The sequence below is a fragment of the Geotrypetes seraphini genome, chromosome 2, assembly GCF_902459505.1.
Source record: "Geotrypetes seraphini chromosome 2, aGeoSer1.1, whole genome shotgun sequence".
Lineage (NCBI taxonomy): Eukaryota > Metazoa > Chordata > Amphibia > Gymnophiona > Dermophiidae > Geotrypetes > Geotrypetes seraphini.
The window spans coordinates 443090227-443111259 of NC_047085.1; the positions used below are offsets into that span (position 1 = coordinate 443090227).

Genomic DNA, 21033 nt, shown 5'->3' on the forward strand with positions numbered 1-21033 from the left:
ACTGCTGAGCCGGTTGCTGCTGCAAGTTCTGGCAGTTTAGCTGTACTGAGCAGGCTTCTGTAAATTCACACAAGACTCACCGCAGCCATTCAGGAAGCCACTTGACACTCATGCTCGGTACAGCTGAACCGCCAGAACTCGCAGCAGCAACCAGCTCAGCATCAGGGCAGGAGCATAGAAAGCTCACACTTACCCACTACACCTCAGGACCACCAGGAATTACAGGTATGCGGGTCATATGGAAAGTGCAAAGGCATGCGGGATATTGGCATAGAGGAGGTGACAGGGCAGAGGCCAGAAACAAGTCCAGGAGGGAGGTGGGTGGATGCTGGCCCGAATATAAACCAAGACTCCCATTTTGAGGCCAAGTTTTTGGCCCAAAAATCTCTTGTTTATATTAGAGTATATACGGTACTCTTTAGCTTAGATTTTAAACTTGTGCTTTATATTTGCAGAATATCAAATAAATTGAACTGAACTTGCATCATTGAGAGGGAAGAATCAGAAGGTATGCCACAGGATTCTTCTGCGAAGTATTCTGGCAAATCCTCTACTGAATGGTTGGAGATATTAATTTAATTCATTTTCAGAGTCACTCCTCAAAAATACGCTCAACTAAGGGAATCAGGGAGTGTGCATCGAGAGGAAGTTGACTGGCCACTGAGGTGTAGACCGATGGTCTAATCCAGGAGATAATTCCTCTGCTGATGAATGCTTTGAGTGGATCTGTGCCAACCCCGATATTCAACATCGAGTAGAGGTGCATAACCTCATCCTTGATCGACGCTTCAATGTATCCTCAAGCTGGGATGAGGAAGACATGGAAGCCCTTAAAGCCTGTGAAGACAAATCTGCAGTAGTCCTGAAAGCTCTTGTCTGAGGATAGCTCAAATTTCCTCCTAGAGAGATGGTGCTGGTAATGCAAGAGACAATCAGCAAGGAAGCAGTCTGCAGTACCAGATGTTGAAGCATAGGAAACTGCTGTTGAGGCACACCTATGAGGAGACATCAGCTGGATGGAAGGGAAGTAGTCCTCTGTGCTTCGACGCTGACTATGCGTCAAGGAAGTCGACACTTGGGAGGATGCAGTTTCATAGCTAGAAGGGGAAGAATATTTGTGCTTCTTAGCTTTATCTGCCTTGTCCCTTGATGCGCGAGACTTAGATAAAGAGGAAGTAGAGTCCTATCTCTGTAAGAAGCCAGACGCATGATGGTCTGTATGCAATGTCAATGCCCAAGTCTTAGTCACCCACCACGCTTGATGTCAGTGCTGACATGGTACTGAAAAGATTTTCAAACTGACGTTTTTGGGCTTTTGGTGACCTTTTGCATGCGGAGACTGAGGTCACAATTACTGTCCCAATGTTCAGGACCCAGACAATGGACACACCAATTATGTAAGTTAGAGCCTGAAATGGCCCTATTACATCGAGAACATTTCTTAAAGCCACTTGGTACCCTCTGGCATGGAGGGGAAAACTGCTGATGTTAAATCAAAGGGCTTAATGGCCAGGGGATGTTGAGTAACTAGGATACCAAAAAATGGTTGACATTTCTAGGAGGGACCCGTAGGCCAAAAAAAAAAAAATACTGACAAAAATGAGCTAAAGTCGAATAAAATACTGGTACACAATAAATCAAGAAATTAGGAGAAAAACAAGTACAGGAAGGCACAAAAAAAGGCAAAAGTTTGACACACTGAAGAGAAAACTGAAGACAGCTTCTCAGCTCCACAGAAAAAGAAGAACTAATGGTATTGAGCTAATGTTGGGCAGAAAGGCACTGGCACATGCACAGTATGAGCCCTGCCTAAAGATTTTAAATGACCGTCCAGTTGGTAGTGTCTGTATTGGTGTTCCATGGATGACACCATCCACATGTGAGAATATTATACCTGCTTGCCTCGGAGAAAAAAAAAAAATAATTTAAAAACACTTACCTCTCTTTAGAGTAATTCTGGAGAGACCAAAGTCTGTTAGCTTAATGTGGCCCTCATTGGAAATTAGCATGTTGTCTGGCTTCAGGTCCCTGAATTAGAATAGAATAAAGGCCTGTTTTATTTTGTGCATGAAATAAAAGAAACACACCACATTTTAAAAGGCAATTCCATAACTGGACACTTGCAGTTAAGTGCACCTCGCACAAGCAAATGCACAGAAAAATGCAGCACTTATACAATAGTGCATAGTGCACTTAATGCGCGTAAATGAACACAAATGCTTTAGTGTATAACTACAAAAGGGCATACATGTTCAGTAGGATACAGGCACATCTTCCATTTATATGTGTAACAAAGAATGCTTTAAGTTACATGAGTTGTATGCTGTACTCAGGCCAACAGGTACTGTGGGGAACCCAAATGTGGTATTGCCCCTTAAAAAGTTTTTTAAATTATCGCCCTCATCTACATTTAAAAACCATATAGTAAAGCCAAACAAACCTTCTCGAGAGATGCTCTATATATCAGGACCCATTTTGACAGTGATAAACATACTTTGGGGCTCCTTTTATTAAGTTGCAATAAGAGGTGTGCTCTTAGACATGATTCCCCCCCCCCCCCCACAAACACACACACACACACACAAAATGGCCAGTTTTCTATTTTTTTCTATTAAAGCCACACAATTGCAAGATCTGCAGGGTAAGGAAGCAGCATTGTGGGTCAATCTGAAAAGAAGAAATGGAATTTTTATCTTTTTAATTTTTATTCATTTGTCAAAACAATACAACAAACACTTGTTCTAGGTATACACAGCCATTTCCAACCTTGAAAAATTCCAAAGTAGAAAATTAATTTAACAGAATATAATATTGGATTTGGTCTCCTTAGATCACAATTTTAAATTGGGAGAAAGAGTCAAAAATGACTGTGTGGCTCTGGGAGAGAAGGTGAAGAAGTCAGGTGCGCAGGTGGTATTCTCGCCCATCCTCCCCGTTGAGGGTAAAGGCCAGGGCAGAGAAGCTCGCATCATGGAGATGAATGCTTGGCTACGTGGATGGTGTCGTCAAGAGCGTTTTGGCTTCCTAGACCATGGGATGATCTTCCAAGGGCTGCTGAGCAAGGATGGTGTGCATCTATCAAAGAAGGGAAGAAATGTCTTTGCCAGCAGGCTAGCTAATTACTAAAAAGGGCTTTAAACTAAAAGTGATGGGGCAGGGTGATCAAAGCTCCCAAGTGAGTATAAGCCCTCATGTATGTAAATCACTTAATACCTCTACATGGATGGGAAAAGGGGGAAATGTCTGGAAAGCAGGATATACTAATGCTTGAAGTTTGGGAAACAAGATTCTGGATCTAGAAGCTGTGATGGAGTTGAATATAGTGGCAATCACAGAGACATGGTTCACAGAGAACCATGACTGGGATGTAGTTATACCGGGCTATAATCCGTTCAGGAAAGACAGGGTAGGAAGAAAAGGAGGAAGAGTAGCATTATATGTTAAAGAACATATTAAAGTCACACAATTGCAAGAAGAGGCAATGGTGAATATATTTACATTGGTGTGATATATAGGCCTCCTTCAATGATGGAAGAAGTAGATAGAGATTTAATAGTAGACATTCAGAATATATCTAAAAAGGGGAAGTCTTGCTAATAGGTGATTTTAACATGCCGGATGTTGATTGGGGTATCCCTATTGCAGGATCTTCTAGAAGTAGGGAGATTCTGGAATCTCTACAAGGACAACTGTTCCAGCAGTTGGTAATTGAACCCACATGGGATGGGTCATATTGGACTTAGTGCTTACAAACAGGGAAAGTGTTTCTGATGTTACAGTGGGTGATCATCTGATATCCAATGATCACTGCATGGTACGGTTTAATATTAAGATGGGTATAGAGAGGGCTCATTAAAAAAAAAAACTAACTTTGTTCAGAGGGGGTTTACGTCAAGGAATGGATAGGAACGTCTGGAAGGAGTGGAAATGCGATGGGCAAAACTGAAAGGAGCAATTGTAAGGGCGACAAACCTTTTTGTGAGGCAAGTAAGTAAAAGTAAGAGGAAAAGAAGGCCACTTTGGTTTTCAAAAGTAGTAGCTGAGAAGGTAAGGAATAAGAGGTTAGCTTTCATAAACTACAAAAGATCGCAGAAAGAGGAAGACAGGCAAAAATAATGGAAAAGTTAAGAGAGAGGCTGATCTTGTAGTCATGAAAACAAAGATGCAAATGGAAGAAAAAAAATAGCTGACATAGTAAAACAAGACTTTTTTTTAGATATATTAGTGATATGAAGAAGTGCAAATGTGGCACTGTGAGACTCAAAAGTGAAGGAGAAGAATATGTAGAAGCTGATAAAGAAAAGGTCGAATTGCTTAACAGATATTTCTGTTCTGTGTCCACGGCTGACGCGCCGGGAACAGGACCGCGGAAGACAAACATGAATAGGGATGGAGGAGTATACAGACCCTGATCGATTTTAAGAGGGTTGTGTTCATGAGGAGCTACCTAAAATAAAGGTAGACAAAGCAATGGGGCTGGATGGTGTACATCCTAGAGTGCTGAAGGAACTTAGGGAAGTTCTGGTAGCTCCGCTGGCTGACCTTTACAATGAGTCTCTAGAGCCGGAAACCAATCGAGTTTTCAGGATTTCCCCAATAAATATGCATTGAAAGCATATTGCAGTGCAGTGCAAGCAAATAGATCTCATGCATATTCATTGGGAAATCCTAAAAATCCGATTGGATTCCGGCCCTTGAGGACCGGAGTTGCCCATGTCTGCTCTAGAGTCAGGAGTGGTACTGGAGGACTTGTGAAGGGCGGATGTGGTCCTTCTCCACAAAAGCGGAAGTAAGGAAGAAGTAGAGAATTACAGGCCGGTAAGTCTGACTTCTGTGGCAAGCAAATTAATGGAAACACTTTTAAAACAGAGAATGGTCAAGTTTCAGGAATCCTGTGGATTAAAGGACTGGAGGCAACATGGATTCGAGCAGGGGTGTCTGTCCCTTCTTGAAGGCCGCAATCTAGTCAGGTTTTCAGAATTTCCCCAAAGAATATGCATGAGATCTATTAGCATAGAATGAAAGCAGTGCATGCAAATAGATCTCATGCATATTCATTGGGGAAATCCTGAAAACCCGATTGGATTGCACCTTCGAGGAGGGACTTTGACACCCCTACACTAGAGGTAGGTCTTGTCAGACAAATCTGATCAATTTCTTTAACTGGGTGACCAGAGAATTGGATATGGGATGTGCGCTAGATGTGGTGTATTTAGATTTTAGCAAAGCCTTTGACAGTGTTCCACAAAGACATCTAATAAATAAACTGAGTGCCCTCGGGATGCGTCCCAAAGTGACGGGCTGGGTCAAGAACAGTTTGAATGGAAGGCGACAGAGGGTAGTGATCAATGGAGATCGCTGTGAGGAAAGGGATGTGGTGTGCCTCAAGGTTCTGTTCTTGGGCCTGTTCTTTTTAACATTTTTTTAAAGGGTTGTCGGGTAAGATTTGCCTCTTTGCAGACGATACCAAAATCTGCAATAGAGTAGACACCCTGGATGGTGTAAATAACATGAAGAAAGACCTGGCGAAGCTTGAAGAATGGTCTGAAGTTTGGCAGCTAAAATTTAATGCTAAGAAATGCAAGGTCCTGCATTTGGGCTGCAAAAACCCGAGGGAATGATACAGATTAGGGAGTGAAGAGCTTATGTGCATGATAGAAGAGCGGGACTTGGGTGTGATTGTATGTGATGATCTTAAGGTGGCCAAACAGGTTGAAAAGGTGATGGCGAAAGCTAGAAGGATGCTAGGTTGCATAGGGAGAGGTATGGCTAGTAAGAAAAAGGAGGTATTGATGCCCCTGTATAAGACTTTGGTAAGACCTCATTTAGAATATTGTGTACAATTCTGGAGGGCGCACCTTCAAAAAGATATAAAAAGGATGGAGTCAGTCCAGAAGAAAGCTACTAAAATGGCATGTGGTCTTCATCATAAGGTGTATGGGGGCAGACTTAAAGATCTCAATCTGTATACTTTGGAGGAAAAGCGGGAGAGGGGAGATATAAGAACATAAGAAGTTGCCTCCACTGGGTCAGATCAGAGGTTCATCTTGCCCAGCGGTTCGCTCCCGCAGCGGCCCATCAGGTCCGCGACCTGTGAAGTGGTCTCTGACCATTCCTATAACCTACCTCAAGTTCTATCTGTACCCCTCTATCCCCTTATCCTCCAGGAACCTATCCAAACCCTTCTTGAACCCCTGTACAGAGTTCTGGCCTATCACATCCTCCGGAAGCGCGTTCCATGTGTCCACCACCCTCTGGGTAAAAAAGAACCTCCTAGCATTTGTTCTAAACCTGTCCCCTTTCAATTTCTCCGAGTGACCCCTAGTGCTTGTGGCTCCCCACAGTTTGAAGAATCTGTCCTTATTTACTTTCTCTATGCCATTAAGGATTTTGAAGGTCTCTATCATGTCCCCTCTAAGTTTCCTCTTCTCCAGGGAGAACATCCCCAGCATTTTTAACCTGTCAGCGTATGAAAATTTTTCCATACCTTTTATCAGTTTAGTCGCCCTCCTCTGCACTCCCTCGAGTACCGCCATGTCCTTCTTGAGGTACGGCGACCAGTATTGAACACAGTACTCCAGGTGCGGGCGCACCATCGCGCGATACAGTGGCATGATGACTTCCTTCGTCCTGGTTGTGATACCCTTTTTGATGATGTCCAGCATTCTGTTTGCTTTCTTTGAGGCTGTCGCACATTGTGCCGATGGTTTCAGTGATGTGTCGACCATCACCCCCAGGTCCCTTTCAAGGTTACTCACCCCTAGCAGTGTTCCCCCCATTTTGTAGCTGAACATCGGGTTCTTTTTCCCTACATGCATGACCTTGCATTTCTCTACGTTAAAACTCATTTGCCACTTTTTTGCCCAGTCTTCCAGTCTCGTTAGGTCCCTTTGCAGGTCTTCACAGTCTGCCGTGCTTCTAACCCTGCTGCAGAGTTTGGTGTCATCAGCAAATTTGATAACCTCACATTTCGTCCCTGTCTCCAGATCGTTAATAAATATATTGAAGAGTAGAGGTCCCAGCATCGACCCCTGTGGAACTCCGCTCGTGACCCATTGCCAATCTGAGTATTGGCCCTTTACTCCGACCCTCTGTTTCCTGCCTGCCAACCAGTGTTTGATCCATCGGTGGATATCCCCTTGCACCCCGTGGTTCCACAGCTTTTTAAGTAGCCGTTCGTGAGGTACCTTGTCGAAGGCTTTTTGGAAGTCAAGGTAAATGATGTCTATGGATTCACCCTTATCCATCTGGCTGTTTATTCCCTCAAAGAAGTACAGCAAGTTCGTGAGACATGACCTTCCCTTGCAGAAGCCGTGCTGGCTCGCCTTCAGTTGTCCATTGTTTTCTATGTGTTCACAGATTGTGTCTTTTACCATTGCTTCCATCATCTTCCCTGGAACCGAGGTCAAGCTCACAGGCCTGTAGTTTCCCGGGTCACCCCTTGATCCCTTTTTAAAGATGGGCGTGACATTTGCTATTTTCCAGTCCTCTGGGATATGATAGAGACGTTTAAATACCTACATAAATACGCATGAGTTGAGTCTCTTTAATTTGAAAGGAAACTCTGCAAGGAGAGAGCATAGGATTAAGTTAAGAGATGATAGGCTCCAGAGTAATCTAAGGAAATACTTTTTACAGAAAGGGTGGTAGATGAATGGAGCAGTCTCCCAGAAGAGGTGGTGGAGGCAGACAGAGACTGTGTCTGAATTCAAAAGGGCCTGGGATAGGCACGTCAAATCTCTCGGAGAGAGAAAGAGATTATGGTTGCTGCAGATTGGCAGATTAGATGGGCCATTTGGCCTTTATCTGCCATCATGTTTTTATGTTTCAATTGGGGACATAGCCAAGATCTTCAGACAATTTAGCACTCTGATATTTAATCGTCTGTTAAAGTTCTCTATTTGTTCAATCTTCAATGAAACAAAAATCTGATCTTTAACAACTGTAGAAATTGAGTCTTTCAAAGTTGTAGTATCTAATTGAATTTTTTCCATACAGTCTTGTCTTACTTTATTAATGTTTAAGGAGAAAACATCCACTTTAGCGACCAATACCTCCATATCCTGTGCTGTTTCCCCTCCATCAAATCCAACTTCTTTATGGCCGCAAGAAGTATATCCAGAGTGACTGCAGGTACAGCCGTTGACACACCAACTCCCTTGGCGTTCTCTCGAACCAGCAGACAAAGCTCTATCCAAGTCCAGCTCTGGGGTCGTCTCCTCTCTTGAGAGGCTAAACTCAACACTCTGTACCTCTGCTGAACAAGGAGGCATGGAGATTGTCGGAGGTGAAAGGGAGATATTCTGCTCTAGGGAGTCGAGCACTTCCACGCTCGACTCCTTAACGGAGCCTGGCTGAAGTTCTAACCAAGGCGGGTGTCTGACACTCAGACCTGTGGAAGCGTTGGCTGACTAGGGGAGGAAGAAAGAGCCAGCGACATTGCGGCTCTCACCATTCCCTTCCTCTTCAAAAGTGGCATCTTCGAAAGAAAAGTCTTCCAACAGCAAAACTGAGGTAAGAAAACCAAGGAATTTTTGAGAGCAAACAGAGCTCCGTCAAGGATCGTCCGCCATTTTGAAATGCCCACTCCCTCACACTGCTGGGGTCCCCATCCCCCAACAACCTGACATCCCTGGCAGGAAGGATGCCTACTCCCTCCCACCAGGCCCCAACATCCCCCCTGCCCCATCACTCCCGGCAGGAGGGATGCCCACTATCTTCTGCCACTGGGCCCCAACAGCCCCACCCCCGACACTCCCAGCAGAAGAGATGCTCACCCACTCTCACCACCAGGGCCCCCCGTCCCTGATAGTTCATGGTGGAATCCTGAAGTCATCACAGTGAGTGATAAATGATGAAGGTTTGCCGAAGTTGTACTGTTGAAGGAAACATGCACTCCAAGGACTCAACTCAAGAATCTGGACCAAGGCACCAGAAACACCAATCATAGGATCAATAGATTGGTTTTTTTTTGTTTTATTGCTAGTCATCTCATGGTCACAGACATAGAAGCAGCTCTGGACGTCAACTCAAAAGCACTCTAAGTAGACCAAAGTATGGACTGTGTCATCTGTGTGCTGAAAATCTGTAGTGAAAAAGATATGGGGGAATCTAACTTAGACTCTACATCCATGTTAGATTCTCCAGCATAGACCTTTGAAAAGCAGAGGTAGTCAGACATCTGCTAGGTAAGATAGTTCAGTAAAAATAGGTAGAGGAATCTAACTTTACATCCATGTTAGATTCTCCAGCGTAGACCTTTGAAAAGCAGAGGTAGTCAGACGTCTGCTAGGTAAGATAGTTCAGTAAAAATAGGTAGAGGAATCTAACTTTACAGACTTTACATCCAAGTTAGATTCCCCACCGTAGTAGAAAAAGCAATGTCCAGACAAGAGACTTCACAGCAGAAAATAGATAACTGGGAAGACAGTACTCAAATTGCCAATATGAAATTTTGGTAAATGCCAGTCCTACTGGTTATAGTGTTGCTTTTACAACATGATAGCAGTATGAAGAGAGTCAAACTGTAAGAAAAAGAAAAGGGGGGGCAACCAATGACCCTATTCGCCCATAGTAGATACCAATAAAGGCTATGGTCAAATCTGTCCATAGTATGCCCCTCTCTCCCGTCAGCACTGAGACATAGACCTTGGTATGGAGAATATAAGGTCCAATTGTCCAGAGGAGAAAAAGGAAGGTCTCCCATGAAGAAGTTCTTGAAGGAGACCAGTTAGGTGAAGTCTGAAGAACTGTAGAGAAGGCTGAGTTGAAGCTAAAGATCATCAGAAAAAACAGCAGGAATAAAACTGGAAAGTTGACAGGAGATTTCATATCCATATAGCAAAAATAAAAAAACTCTATAGAAGATGTCTCTCTAGGAGGAATCTTCTGAAGAGTTTGTGCCTCAGGAGAACAGAAGCCTCTGTAATTGAATGAGAAATGTCCACATTGGAATCAAATCAGAAAGTAGTCACTAAAGATGGATGAAGAACGCCGCTTGGAATGGTTTCGGCTCGATGACAAAGGCAAAACTTTTGCAGGGTTCTTGCACTTCTCAGGACATGGAGAAGAAACATGCTTCGAAAAACTGGAACAGCTTCAGGAGAAATGATGCTGGGATGTACGACTGGAAAGTCAAGATAACCGGTACCGGGGACCATAATGTTGCATCGATGGTACTGGATAGCTGTGTCATGTTCAGACCAACCTGGTACCGAGCAATCAGTGCAGGAAAAAAAGCTCAAGCTGTTCCTAAAGAGAGAAAAAAACACACACCGTTACCCTTGGCTATTTTGCCGGTACCCTCAGTGCCCACAGCCCATTCCGAAGAAAGTGACTGATGCAACTCTTAATGGAGAAGGCAGGAACCACTAGAGGAATGGTCATGTGGTTGGCATAAATTGGACTCGATGCCAGAATGACCTGTGACACCGATTGAAAAGCTGGTGGCTCATGGAACAAAAACACCGGTACCTTAATCTTCTCTGCCGGTACTGTTAAGTGTTGTGGCTCACCTCGAAGAGTGTGACTTGGATAAGATGCGACCCTCAATTGAAGATAGGCAAGCCGCAAGAATGGTCGCTGTAAGGTCGGCATGAATGGACTCGATGCAATAATAACCTGAGACACCTTTGTAACTCCTCCGACACTGATGTCGATGTAGACATCTTCGATGTCTTGTCGACTACTGATTGAAAAAGTGCCCACAGCACCTGCCGCATATATCAAAAATCCTGTGAATGGGCAGGACATCAATGGGGAGACAGTTTCAGCCAAAATTAAATCCAAGGCTGAGGCGAGCGAAGAGGTCCTGCCGACCGAACGCCCGCGAGAGAAAAGTGAGGCACAGCAAAAAAAAAAAAAAAAAAAATTATTTTTTTTTTTCCAAACAAAAAGTGAGAGAAAGTAGAGACAAAAAAATTAAAATAAAATACACGTGAGCAGGAAGGCAAAAACGAAGGAACGTTTGAAAACACGACTTCTTAGCTCCGCGGAAAACTTAGAACTGAGGAACCACGCACCTACGTTGGGAAGGAAGGCACTCGCGCATGTGCGGTGCAGTCAAAAACTTTCTAAAGTTCTTAAAGTGCCGCTGAACTTGTACATCTGTCTGTACTGGGGCTCCATGGATGACATCACCCACATGTGAGAATATGCTGCCTGCTTGTCCTGGGATAATACTACTTCTAATGGGGAACATCAAGGTATCTTGGATAGAAAAGGTTTTACTATTAACACATGATTGGATGGCCAGTTTTAAGCTACAATTAAATAAAGAAAAAACTATAGTTTTCTTGGCTTCTAATAAGACAGATAAAACAAGTACAATGGGATATTATTCCAACAATAAAAATTTTAGGGGTCCAATTAGATTGAAATTTATCAATGAAATCATAAGTAGATTTGGTAGTTTGAGAAGGATTTGTAATGCTACGGAACTTAAGGTCCATTTTGAACCTTATCCATTTCAACTACTGGTACAATCTCTATTAAATATCCTAGATTATTGCAATACAATATACTTAGCGGGTTCCTATAAAAATTTTCAAATGTTACAAATTATCTAAATTTCCGCAGTGCATCTGATATTTAATCTGAAAAAATTAGATCATATTTCCATTTTATACCACAAATTACATTGGCTCCCAAAACAGGCCAGGATATTGTTCAAATTGGGATGCATTGGTTATAAAATCATGTTTGGTTCAGTTTCTTCTTACTTACCATGCTCATCTTTTATCTTCTTTACCAAAACGATCTTTATGAAATATTACTTGCTAGTCTTTAAGCCCGTTACATTAACAGGTGCTAGAATATATGTCTGTCTTTTTTTTTTGTTTGTTTCTGTCTCTCTCCCCCTCCATTTCCCAGTGTAGCACTGTCTCTGCTTTCTTCCTCACTTTGCACTCTCCAGCTGTAACATTACTGCCTCGCTTTTTCTCCTGCAAGCATGTCTGCTCTCTTTCTTATCCCCAGTCTCTTTGCTTTTTTTCTCTTCTTGCAGGGGTCTCTGCTCTACTTTCTCTATGTGTTCCTTATTCCTGCAAACCTCTATGCTGTATTTTTTTCTCTGTAAGCTCCTGATCTCGTGTTTCCCTGTAGGTATTTATTCCTATATTTTTTTCCTTCTTCAGTCTCAGCTCTTCTTTCTCTGAACATTTCCTACCTCAGTCTCTCCAATTTTCTTTCCTTCTTCAGTCTCAGCTCTTCTTTATCTGAACATTTCCTTCCTCAGTCTGTCCAATTGCAGCTCTCTTGCCCTCTAAGCCCCTGTTGCAAGTGGCAGTGCATGTCTTTTCTCCTGCTCCCCTTTCCCGACAAACCTGCGACTCCAGCAGCGTGTGTAGAACTCTACACACGCTGCTTCGGGGCCTTCCACTGCCCTGATTTACTCTGGCACGTCCCTGATGACCTCATCAGAGACGCGGCAGAGCAAATAAGGGCAGTAGAAGGCCCCGAAGCAGCATGTGTAGAGTGCTGCACACGCTGCTTGAATCGGCGTTTGGAGTCGGGACCGCGAAGAAAGTAGCGGCTGGAGTCTTTTTTTGGCGCTTCCCTTCCCGCCCCTTGAGGTGTTGCCGCGGCTCCTCTCGATCCCCGCCAGCATTGGAAGCCTTCTCCGACGCTGGTGTGGCTCGTGAGAGGAGCCAAAAGGAGAGCAGGATGTCCAGCGCTGGGGTCCAGTCCTTCCAGCGAGTGTAGGTAGGTGCTGGGGATTCGCACATGCGCACTCCTGTGGCCACAGATCTACTGATCATGGAAGCATGCCGATAGGAGTGCGCATGCGCGGCTAGCGTTTTATTATATAGGATTTTGCTTTTCCATCAGTAAAGGAATGCAAGTATAACAGATATGTAAGCAATCTAATCTACTTTTATACCAAGTGGCCAAATGGGAGTCTATAATTCAACCACTAATTTCATTACACTGGACAACACTCATTTTGGTGTCTCTGTTAGACCTATTTCTGGGTATATTTGACCTGCTGATTCCAAAAATGGCACCAGCTTTCTCCTATCAGCTCTACTTTTTGAGATCCAGAACATGTGCCATGTACCACTCTTCACTCTGCTCGCCCATTTAAAAAACAGAATATTTAATGTAGTGTTTAAATTACACTTCTCCCTCCAAATTCGTGGTTTTAGAGTGCGCGAATTCGGTTATTCGCAATTTTTTGTCTCCTAATTTTTAAAGGCTGCCTCTGAGCCATCCCTGTGCTCTGGACCTCCCCAGACCTTACCTCGTGGTCTAGCAGTGACGCAGGGAAGGAGCAATCTTCCTACGCTCCTGCCCCGTGCAGAGCCGTCAACAAAAATGGCTGCTTAAGTTCCCGTGGTCTCACAAGACTACAACGGGAACTCACGGCAGCCAATTTTGCTGACGGCTCTGCACGGGGAAGGAGCATAGGAAGATTGCTCCTGCCCCACGTCACCGCTAGACTACCAGGTAAGGTCTGGGGAGGTCCAGGACACAGGAGGGAGGTGGGGATGGGTCAGAGTAGGCCCTAAAAGTTATTTGCGATTTTCTATATTCAAGGGCCAGCTCTGCCCCTAACCTTCGTGAATTCGGATGGAAAAAGCAGGGAGTGCACTTTACTGAGGAATCTCAAATTCGAGACCAATTTGTAGATTTTTATTGGTCCCTCTATGTGCGCCGGGACTTCACAGAGGCGGAGAGGGATCACTTATTTCGGGACCTCCCACTTCCTCGACTCACTGGGGAGCAGGTGGAGCAGTTAAATGCGCCCATATCACTGGAAGAGATTCATCTGGGGATCAAGAAGCTGAAAATCGCTAAATCGCCAGGCCCTGACAGGTTTGGCCCAAAGTATTACAAACTTTTGCCTGACCTCCTGGTTCAGACCCTGGGAGTCTATTTTCAATACTTATCTTCTAGTACCATGGGCCCTCGGAGCAACCTGGCTCATATTACTTTACTCCCCAAACCAGGGAAGGATCCTACTCAAGTCGGCTCTTATCGACCTATCTCGTTATTAAATCAAGATGTTAAGTTACTGGCCTCTATATTGGCGGCCCGGTTAAATCTGTTCCTGCCCCAGCTCATTGGGAAGGATCAGGTGGGATTTGTTCCCCAGCGCTATGCCTCTATGAATCTAATTAAGGCACTATCAGCCAAACAGGTAAAGGCAGCACTTCCGCGATAGCTGGTCTTGATATGGAAAAGGCCTTTGATAGCATATCTTGGCAGTACTTCTGCTGGGTGCTACAGGAACATGGTATGGATGGGCATTTTGTGAATTGGATTAGGAGCTCATACACTAAGCCGCAAGCCTGACTACTTATCAATGGAGGCCTTTCCACCTCTTTCAAGCTCTGTTGGGGGACTCGCCAGGGGTGCCCCCTTTCTCTATTGTTGTTCATTCTGGCCCCGGAGCCTTTAGCTATCAAGATACGTGCCAGCAATGAGCTGCGAGGGATTCGAATGGGGACCACGGAGTGCCTTCTCACTCTGTTTGCTGATGACATATTGCTCTTTCTAGATCAGGCCCCTATTCATTTACCGGTGGCCCTATGCCTGGTAGCAGATTTTAGTGTCATCTCAGGTCTCCAAGTGAATTGTGAGAAGTCAGAATTGTTGCCTCTTACAGGGCTTGGTTGGGAGCCTTGGCATGCCCAACTGCCTATACCTCCGGAGCACAAACCAATGCGATATCTGGGAATTTATTTACACCCTGACCCTCGGGTTCTCTACAAACATAACATTCTGGATGCCATCGAGAAAATTAGAGTTCTTTGCTGTATGTGGAAAGACCTCCCATTATCTCTGCTTGGGCAAGCTGTTTTTGTTAAGATGATACTCTTACCTAAATTTCTATATCCTTTACAGACGGTGCCCTTCTGGATCTTACGCAATATCAGAAAAATTTGCTCCATATTTAAAGCCTTTTTATAGCGACATCGGTCGGCACGCATCAGCTATGCCAAACTGTCCCTTCCTAAGGGGCAGGGAGGTCTCGGCCTCCCCGATGTTCAAGCGTATAACGTGGCAGCTCTTTTGCATTTCATCCATGAAGAGGTCTCGGAATCTGCTCGGTTTTCCCCTCTGGGGTGGCTGTCGGGTTGGTGTGCCCCTTTCACTTTTTTGAACCTACTACATTCCCCCCTTGGGACTGGGGGGGGGGGATTTGCCCTCTAAGCTACGGATTCTGAGACCCTTCTGTTTAGCTTGGCAGTGGTGGCGTAGAGCTCAGGCAAAATCATCTTTGGCATCTCCGTTCCTGCAGCTGGCGGGTAATCCTAATTTCCCACTGGGATTTGGGCATACCCCTTTTTTGCTTGGGCCTCTTGGGGGGCTCGTACTCTTTATGATATGATTAATGGGGATACAAGCACATTCTCCACATTTGCTCATTTCAAAGAGCGATGGGACATTCTGAATAATCAATTTTTTGCTTATTTGCAAGCCCGGCATTACTTCTTGAGTCTTCAACACTAGACGAGTACCTTTTTCGCATCCTGGCTTCAGTGGGCTCTCTCTCAATATGGTATAAGGTGGCTAGCACCGTCACATCCATAGGCTTCCTCTCTAAGTTGCGGGACACGTGGAATAGCGATCTCTCTGCTTACTATACATCTGAGACTTTTCAGGAGCTTTTTCACACATTTCATGCCTTTGTGAAGTCCGTGGCTTGGCAGGAAACTCAGTTCAGAGTCCTACATAGGGCGTATATTACTAAAGCGAGGGGAGCCCAAATGGAACTATGGGGTGATGCGCTATGTAGCAAATGTAAAGGGGCCCCTGGGATGTTCTTACACTCCCTCCTGGAGTGTCCCCAACTTACTCTGTGGAACACTTCTTTTATGCAGCTTCAATTGGTCTCGCAGAAAGATCTGGAGTGGGATTATAAAACGCTGCTCTTGAGGTGACCAGACATTGCTGGAAGTTCAGGGCCTCACTGCACCCCAGAGGCGATTTATCTATGTGACCTTTTTGACCGTCAAAAGAACTATATTGCCGGCACTGAACACAAGATGGGGATATAGCCCAGGAGAGTCGGTTGAGTCAGATGTCTGAATTGGCCACTTCGAGCTTTATTAAAAAGCACTCTTTCAACCCTGAGGTGCTGGCCTATAAGGCACTTTGGAAGGCGTTTCTGCAGTTACCTCTAATCTCATGTCACGGGGGGAAGAGGGGAGAATGAATGGGGTGTGAGTCTGTGGTAAATCTGTTAGTATGGATGGCTTGTTGTATGGTGAGCCTGGAACTTCCCCTAATGGGGAGCTGTTCAGGAACAGATTCCTTTTCTTAATATAAAAATAAAAATATGAGGGGAACTAGGTGAATTGGGATGACCTTGTCAAATCCCCCCATATGGGGGTATTTGGGACACTATGTATTTCTGAACTTTCCGAGGTCCGGGAGCCAGCCCTCTTCTGCCTCTGTGTAACAGCTGTTTCCTGGCATCAGCATGCCGGGCAGGCCTGGCCTCCCTCTACTGCTCTGTTGTCCCTGTATCATTCATGAAGCTGTCGGTGGAGTGCATTCTTATCCCTTATACTTGTACTGGTTTTTTGTATTTGAGTTTATTTGTATAATTTGCTTATATAAAATACCCTAGATTGCTTTAAGAGGAAAGTGTGCAATATTCCCTATTTAGTTTCAACCCCTGACGCAGCCTTAGGGCAAAATGTGGCCACGTCGGGTACCAGCTTTCTTTTAATAAAACGCTCACTTCCTTGTACAATTAGTCTGCTCCTTGTTTTTACTACTGTGACTGTTGGCAAATCACCACCCCTTCTTGCCTGTTTTACACACTCCTTTATATAACACTCCTTCATAGCCCTCATCAGCTTGTGAGTTAGTGTGTGGCTAACTCATCCTACTTTCCATGAAGAAAGCACAGGCTTACTTAAATATAACAGCAGGAATGTAAGGGGTGGCATCTCAGTGGCTAGCAAGATGAGTCAGTCACAAAAAAATTTGAAAAGCCCACACACCCCGGCGCGGGGGATCGGATCCAAGATGGCCGCAGGGACGGTTAGCTGAGCGTCCTGGCTGAGACCTCGGGCGATTAAAAGATTTACCTGCTTCTTCAACAAACTTTTCCTTCATTCAAAATGCCCAAACGAAGGGGCCGAAGCGCCGCTGCAGCCTCGCGGCGCCCAGACCCCATTAGAGTCGGCAGTATCGACGAACTTCTTCGCCGGATGCAGGCAGTATCTGTGGCGGCGGCAGCTCACCCGATGGAGGCACTTGGTGGCGAGCTGCAGGCGATCTCCCCGGGACTAGAGATCTCCCTTAGCCCCGACGCCAGAGCACCTCCTCCACTACCTCGGACAGCCAGCTCCCCACAAGAGGAGGAGTTACTGGAAGGGGGTGAGCTCCCCTCCTGTGAGGCTTCGAAAATCAGAGAGGGGAGCTTGGATTTAGAGCAGGACTCCCGTTTGGAGAGCCCTGTGGTGTCTGAGGATATTATCAACAACGGCATTCAGGAGGGACACCTACAAGAGGCGAGGTCAGTTGAATTGTGTAAAACTGTGCCTAAAAAATATACCACAATAGATAAGCCCCAAGAAATAACCCTAGAAGCAATTTGGGATCTAGTGGCAGATCTGGCTAATTCCATTAAGCCTCAACTGTGCCAAGTTGAACAAAAATTAAAACCCATGATACACACATAACAAATATACAGACTGATATGCAAGAATTAAAAAATTCAAATACGGTCACCAAACAGCTAACAGAAACATTAATGCGAGACAACACAAACTTGAGAAGGAAATTGGAAGCATTGGACAATATTTCTCGCAATAATAATCTTAGACTAATTAACTTTCCCAGAGTGGCAACAACACCCCCGCGAGATATGTTGAAACGATACATGGTAGAGATATTGGGAATTTCAGAAGAACTGCTGCCACCGTTTACCCAGGTCTACTATTTGCCTATACGAAGGGAAGAAGGACAACATTCAAAATTACAGGAATTACCAATGGATCAAAAGTCATTAGACATTTCAAAAATTTTGGAACAGTCGGACAGGGAAACCGTGACACCAGCAACTTTACTTCTTACAGTTGCCTTGGCACCAGATAAACAATGGTTAAGACTTTTCTTTAAAAATAAATTAAAAGAATTCTTGGGACATAAAATACAAATGTTTCCTGACCTGGCACGAGAAACCCAAAAACGACGTCGAGAATTTCTGATCTTAAAACTGGGAGTTATTGCGCTTGGAGCTTCTTTCTTTCTAAGACACCCATGTAAATGTGTGATAATATATCAAAAGCAAAAATACGTTTTCTTTGACCCTACACAACTGACTACCTTCTTGTCGGCTGCGCACCTGAATGCAGGGACATCATGAGAGCTCACTGAATTAATTTGGATATTTTTCAGCTGACTGAATTTCCTGAATTTCCTGTTGTTTTCTTTTTTTTTCTTATATTAATGCTCGCTGTTATTACTTCTTGGATCCATGATTTGTGGACTTGAGCTGGAGTTAAGCTATTTTTCTTTTTGATAGTGTTAAATATAACAAAATTTTTGTATTTTGTATTCTTTAGATAACTCCATCTTTCTGTACAAGTGGATACTTGATATTTTTTATGGAAAATGTGATAAATAAATAATAATTTTTAAAAAAGCCCACACACCCCTACTTTCCCTTCTTGAAAGAAACTGCCTACAGCTGAAGAACACAATGAAGAGGGAAGTGGCAGGAATTGTGGTGAGAGACGAGACATTGTCAGTGCAAGCTTAGAAAGGTCTTTTCAGTCTGTCCTTTTTCTGAGTTCTAGGAGAGCTCATCTGTCTATAGCACCATAGGATGATGTATGGCTGACATCCTGCTGTTAATGGTTTATGAAGCCAATTTCACTTTTCCATTCTAAATAATAATCTCAATTTATATTAAGTTGTACAAAACTGAAGTACAGCTACTTTTAAAATTAATGCTACAGTCAGGTTTACCTGTGGATGATTCTATGTCTATGGAGATAATCCAGAGCCAATGCCACTTCAGAAATGTATTTCATAGCCATTTCTTCATCAAAGTATCCATAAATATGTAAGAGAGACTTCACATCTCCACCGATAAGGTACTCCATTACCTAGCATTATTCCCCCCAAAAAAACAAAAAACACTGTGCTTAAGCACAATACAGCATAAAGACAATGTGTAACTGCTTAGCATTCAACACCTACATTTTATAGAGCCAGGAAATAAGCAAATATTTCTCAAAAATCTTACTAGCAATTCTCATTTAAGCATAGATTTTGCAATTCTTGGACTTGTTGGAGAAAATGTTATTTTCTTATAAATATATAACCTTCTTTCATCATAGTGATCGGGCTCTCTATACTTGAGCTGCATGGGAATTCCTATGAATATTGAAACTGTAAGATTTCCCAAACCTCCTGCACCACATGGCTCAAGTATAGAGAACCTGATCAGTGTGCAGAGCTGAAAAGAAAAATTTGAGAACGAAAGATTAGGTTCTTACCTCTGTTAATCTTTCTTGTAAATCCACACAATATTCCGGGACCAGTGGGTTATTTCCCTTCACCTGCCAAGGTCGGTAGGAAGCCTCAAAACTTCAGAGGTTTTTGATCCCCTTTCTTTACATACCTGCTCCCTGAGCATGCTCACCAGTCAGTCTGAAAGCAGACAGGAACATCTGTAGAGGATAAGAACAAGAGAGAGAGGGTTACGGGAACACCCCCCGACAAATAAGTATATTCTGCTCACAATTATAACAAGGGAACATAATCAAATCAGGATTAACATCAGTACCTTGAATGGCAATAACAGTGCTAGAAATAGCAACAAAATGCACCAACATAAGATGGCGCCCTAACTGGGGATCTCCCAAACTGAGTGCTAATCCCATTCTGATTGCACTCTAATAACTTGACAGAAATGCAGCTTATCAGTATTTGTAAAAGCAAACAATTGGCAAAAGAACGTATAGGGCGGGTTCCCGGAATAAAGTGTGGATTTACAAGAAAGAAGATTAGCAGAAGTAAGATTCTAATCTTTCGTTCTTGTACAATTCCACTTTATTACAGGACCAGTCCCAAAAATTCAGGGTGGGACTGATGAGCCTGCTGTCAACAGAGGCACCAAAAGCAACATCCTGCTTGACTGCTACATCAATCCTGTAAAACTTAGTGAATGTATGCAAGGAGGACCAGGCAGCAGCCCTGCCCAAGAGGAGGAAAACCCCTCCTGTTGAAGGAGCCTGGACTCTGAGGGGGGGGGTCTCTTTCCGACCGCCACATAAGCTGTGGAAATGGCCATGCAAATCCACCTGGAAATGGTAGCCGTAGAGGTTATCCATCTGTGGGCAAGACCCACCCAGACAAATAGGTGGTCAGAGAGGCAAAACTCATTGGTGACTTCCAGATACTACAAACTTCTGCGCACAGCCAAGGACCGCAACACCCAGTCCTGCTCCCGCAAACCAGAGGAAGCAAAAGCATGAAGCCAGATTTCCTGATTCACATGGAAACCACTTTTGGAAGAAAGGAAGCACAGTACGCAACATCACCACGGAATCTCTAATCTGCAGACAAGGGACCCTGCAAGAGATGGCCTGCAGCTCCGATACCCTGCAGGCTGAGGTAACAGCCACCAGGAAGACCATCTTGAGTGCGAGAACCATCAGTGACACCTGCTTTAGAGGCACATACGGAGGGCAAGCAATCAGATTAAGATTCCAATGTTGTATAGGGAAGGCACAACGGAGGCCTGAGCTGCAACACTCCCCGCAGAAAACTAACCACATCTGGATGGACTGCCAATGAGCCCCTCAAGGAAGGAGGGCCCATATACAAATGCCCAGCAATATGTACCCGGAGCGAAGCTAATGCTAGACCTTTCTTCAGGCCATCTTACAGAAACTCCAGGACTTGAGAAATCAATGGAAAAGAAGGGTCCACCTGCCACAGGGCGCACCATGCGTGATAACACCTCCAAGCCTTCACATAGGCCGCCACTGTGGATGTTCGCTTGCTGTGAAGCAATGTGGCGATCACTGCTGAAGAATAGCCCCGGCTAGTCAAGGCCAC

The 21033-nt window shown here is 44.3% G+C and overlaps 1 protein-coding gene across 3 annotated transcripts in view; it reads right to left on the reverse strand.

Moving 5' to 3' along the window:
- Positions 1-21033, reverse strand: part of MASTL (microtubule associated serine/threonine kinase like) — a 141597-nt gene that overhangs the window by 76492 nt on the left and 44072 nt on the right. For 2 of the 3 annotated variants that reach the window (XM_033931419.1, XM_033931418.1), the window contains exons 3-4: positions 18934-19073; positions 1940-2028 (exon numbers count right to left, since the gene is read on the reverse strand). In XM_033931419.1, coding sequence (XP_033787310.1) covers positions 1940-2028; positions 18934-19073 — 229 coding nt within the window. Of the gene's footprint in view, positions 1-1939; positions 2029-18933; positions 19074-19466; positions 19641-21033 lie in introns of all 3 variants that reach the window. The other variant, XM_033931420.1, reaches the window with a different exon arrangement.